The sequence below is a fragment of the Oratosquilla oratoria genome, chromosome 4, assembly GCF_046742065.1.
Source record: "Oratosquilla oratoria isolate Oo_2021 chromosome 4, ASM4674206v1, whole genome shotgun sequence".
NCBI lineage: Eukaryota > Metazoa > Arthropoda > Malacostraca > Stomatopoda > Squillidae > Oratosquilla > Oratosquilla oratoria.
Window position 1 is genome coordinate 8,023,401 of NC_134780.1, and position 4,296 is coordinate 8,027,696.

General features: G+C 35.9%; 1 protein-coding gene across 1 annotated transcript in view; it reads right to left on the reverse strand.

Annotated features, from left to right (window-relative positions):
• Positions 1–1,165: 1,165 nt before the first annotated feature.
• The window catches only part of LOC143024385 (chymotrypsin A-like), a 14,201-nt gene continuing 11,070 nt past the window's right edge, over positions 1,166–4,296 (reverse strand). Inside the window, exon 7 of the mRNA XM_076183183.1 lies at positions 1,166–1,251. Within this exon, the coding sequence (XP_076039298.1) occupies positions 1,166–1,251 (86 nt within the window). The remainder of the gene's footprint in view (positions 1,252–4,296) is intronic.

Consider the following 4,296-nt stretch of genomic DNA (forward strand, 5'->3'; position numbering starts at 1 on the left):
CACACACACACATATATATATATATATATATATATATATATATATATATATATATATATATATATATATATATTGGGAGGAGGCCATTTTGAATGCAGGAATTGTTGAAACATACAGCAGTGGTAGCACTGCTCAAATTCTATGAAGTACTCTCAATACGTCGTATGATAGAGCGAAGGTTAAAGTCCAAGGTATTGGTAGATTCTCCAAGGTACATATTGCTTTACTCGAGACGTCTTTCGACCTAAGCAGGAGTTATCTTCAGGTGTTACACAGTTTATGACAACGTGAATACAAGAACAGTAATAATACACGGAGCGTGACGGGTGAGGTTTTGTACCCACGAAGAATCTCTGAGAGAGTTGCTCGAGTTACCCGTAGGCTGCTGGTGAGATTTCCTCATTGGTGGAAATGAAACTTCTAGTTGTAGTTGTATGTTGATGGAAGGTTTATCTAAATGAATAAAAACTGATTCAGCCATCCTTAACATCTTCCTATCTTATTCGCGGTAAATAATTGATATTTGTGTTTCTAATTGTTGTCTGGGGAGGGGGTTTCCATGGATGTTGTTGATGTGGCGGTGAATAGCACCATCCTGTAAATGTGCTGTCATCCTTTTAGACAAAGTGGTAGTAGTTGAACCTATATACCGAGAATTAAGGCGACTGCAGACACCAAAGTTACAGTAATGTTGCTATATAAGGTTCACTTCTTACGAGGGGTTTGTCTGTGAGAGGCGGCTATTTGTCATGACAAGGCTGGACGTCTTTTTTGTTTTGTAAAGAGTTACGAATTTTAGGGTGATATTTGGATTCTCAAAGGTCACATTGTTGTAGATGATATTTTTTTTTATTGTTTTTTCGTCTTCTTTGTAAGCGGAGGACATAAAGTTCTTGTAGTAGAGGACAATGTTACCAGGCGTTTCTTTTGGTGAGTGATCTTACGTCATAAAATTGTCCAAATGTCTTTTTATTGTTTCTTCTACTAATCTTTTTGGATAACCATTATTGACAAGGAGTTGTGAGACTGTACAGTTCCGCATTAGTGGCAGTCCAAGTAGATGAATATATGAGAGTTCTAAAAAAAAAAATCCTGCTGTATTCCTCTGGTCACTTTTATATATGAGGGCTCTCTTAAAAAAAAAAATCCTGCTGTATTCCTCTGGTCACTTTCTAGCACCGTTGAGGCCAAAACCAAGGTTTGTGGCCTTTGCATAAACCTCAGTGATAAAGGAATGAGAACCACGATGAACTAAAACATCCAAAAACGGGAGTTTATTGTTACCTTCAATTTCTGCACATCTTCCTCCTAATGCTATCTCTTCCATTATCATCTCTCCATTTGGACCTTTTACCTTTTTTCTACTTTATTCACCTCCCCTTCTCTCTTAATTTTCTTCCAAAGCCTCTTTTTATCACTTTTAATATTTTCTCTCACACTCTTCCCCCATTTCTCATATACTCTCCTTTTTGCCTCCTTTATCATTTACTTTACTTCTCTTCTCTTTTCTTTATACCTCAAACGAGTATAATTTACTCTTCCTATTTTGCAATTAATCTGTGAACGCTCGTTTTTTCTCTTCTCCAACCTTCTTTGCTATATCACCCTATCACTCACTACCCTTCCTTCTAGTTCCTCTCATCCTTCTTGTTCCACACACCAACTTTGCACACCTTGTGACTCCTTCTTTGAAACATAATTGTTCCTCCTGCACTCCTAGCTCTACTCTATCCTTCACTCCCTCCCACTCTTCTCTTAGCTTCATTTTTGTACTTCCTCTCCTGTTCTTTTATTCTTTCTCCATCTATCCTTCATTCTCAACTTACATTCTACCAAAAAATAATCTGATATTCTCCCACTCTCTCCCCTAAGAAGATGTACGCACAAAGCTCTTCCTACTTTTCTCCTGGTTACCACTATACTGATATAGTCCATTAAAGCTCTATCTACTACCCTTTCATCCACCAAACCCCTCTTCCATGTGTACTTATGCTTGTTTGTTTTTTTCCTAAACATTGTGTTAGCTATCACCAACTCTCTTTCTAGACACATCTCCTCCATCAACTTTCCATTACGATTTTTTACCTAGCACTCCACACATACCATCCACTCCGTCTCTTGGTTCATCTCCTACCCTAGCATTGAAATCTCCCAAAACCCTTACCATGGCATTTTTCCCTAAACCCTCTATGCACTCACTTAAATCTATCGAAAAAGCCTCCCATATATATATATATATATATATATATATATATATATATATATATATATATATATATATATATATATACATATATATATGTATATATATATATATGTGTGTGTGTGTGTGTGTGTGTGTGTGTGTGTGTGTGTGTGTGTGTGTGTGTGTGTGTGTGTGTGTGTGTGTGTGTGTGTGTGTGTGTGTGTGTGTGTGTGTGTATGTGTGTGTATGGTTATGTATATACAATGTAGTATGATGAAAGGTTATAATGACCATGTAGAAGAACTTAAAGTATTTTCCCCGAAAGGCTATAAAAAAGACTAATTTGATATTAGGTGTCCATACAATTTATTGTCTTGTAAGTGCACATTACAGTTTCTACGTGAATTGAATCTTTAGAAATTGACATGGAACAAAATAACAATCATGACTTTCATACATTAAACTTAACAATAGAAGTCTAATATTCTCTAACAATTTGGGAATGCAAATGAATACAATTAAATCTGATGTAAACATATATATTGTAGGTAAAAGTGATAGAAAGAATCAACATGTTAGACAATATGAAGTAAGACTACCATTAAGACACCGAAAGTGTTCGATTTATTGGACCTAATATTCTTCCAGTGTCTTCTATTTATTTCAGTGAAATGGTTCACAGGCAATTTATTTTAACTACACAATTCAATAGAGAAAGAAAAACAGGGGGGGAGGGATACACATAACAAATAGATATCCTCAGAGGAATGCATGAGAACAAAAAAAAGCATACATATTCGAAGACAAGTGCTGAATAGGAAGATCTGTTTTGATACTTCCTTAGAACAAGCAAACAAGCAAATAAATAAGTAAATAAATAAATAAATAAATCTAAGTCCAGCCGATGGAAGATCATCACGGAATAAAGGTTCCAGAAACTTGCTGTGAAAGGAAAGCAAAAGCTAATTGTTCGACTATTGCAAAAGATATCAGAAAGAGGGTGATGCGTTTCACAAAAGTATAACGTGGCCTTTTGATAAAGTTTCTATCATAGGGGACAATATTGCATCCATGAAATGGAGTCACTCAAGTTGTAGAATACACCAAAGGAGAGTGACAGAAAGTAAGGATAGTGGAAGCTCAAAGTGATCATCATTCTCTGAATGAAAATTAGTCTTTGATCATATAGGAATGCTGGGTGATCCTGGTCCATAAAGGTTTCACTAAAAGGTATCCTTATATGAAATGTATGCAATCAGTACTCCATATTTGGGTGTCCTGAAGATGGAGGTAATATTGTTGTGGGAGCCGGGGAGACTGAAGACAAACATTATGAAGAAGAAGTGTTGTTAAAAGAAAAGGTTGTGGATGTCACTTTGTTGATAAGATGTAAATGAGGGTAAGTCACCCCAGACGTGAGGTGCATACTTCATACAAGGATGTGTACGGTTAACAGCTGAGTTGGAATTAAGAAGACTTAAATGTTTTATAAAACATAATTTTTTTTTAATTTGTATAATCAATAGCCGAAATATGATTTTTTTTCCCAGTTATTTGTACTGGCAAAGGACAGATTAAAACTTTTTAGAGCTTAAACTTAGATTGTCAAATAGGAAATTATGTCCTTCAAGAGAATAAGACGGATTTTGGGAAGGGTTAAGGCGGGGCATGAAGTCCCTGTCGCTCTAAGACACTATTTTTTTTTTTTTTTTTTGTCATTTATATAGTATGAAGGTCTGAAGTCAAATGTTTTGCAGACGTCCTCTTAGATTGATGGAGACCAGATTGAGAATGTCGTCCGGGGAAGGTCGTAGAGAAATACATAGCTATGTCATCAGAATTAGAATGGAACTCCGGGGGACATCAGAGGGAAGAGGCAAGGGAGATTAGAAATGATTGTCTTCAACAAAAATTTTAGACTACTCAAAAAGAAGACCAGAATTGGGGAAGATGTAGGAGAGAATGAAGAAGAAGAAGAAGAAGAAGAAGAAGAAGAAGAAGAAGAAGAAGAAGAAGAAGAAGAAGAGGAAGAAGAAAAAGAAGAAGAAAAAGAAGAAGAAGAAGAAGAAGAGGAAGAAGAAGAAGAAGAAGAAGAAGAAGAAGAAGAAGAA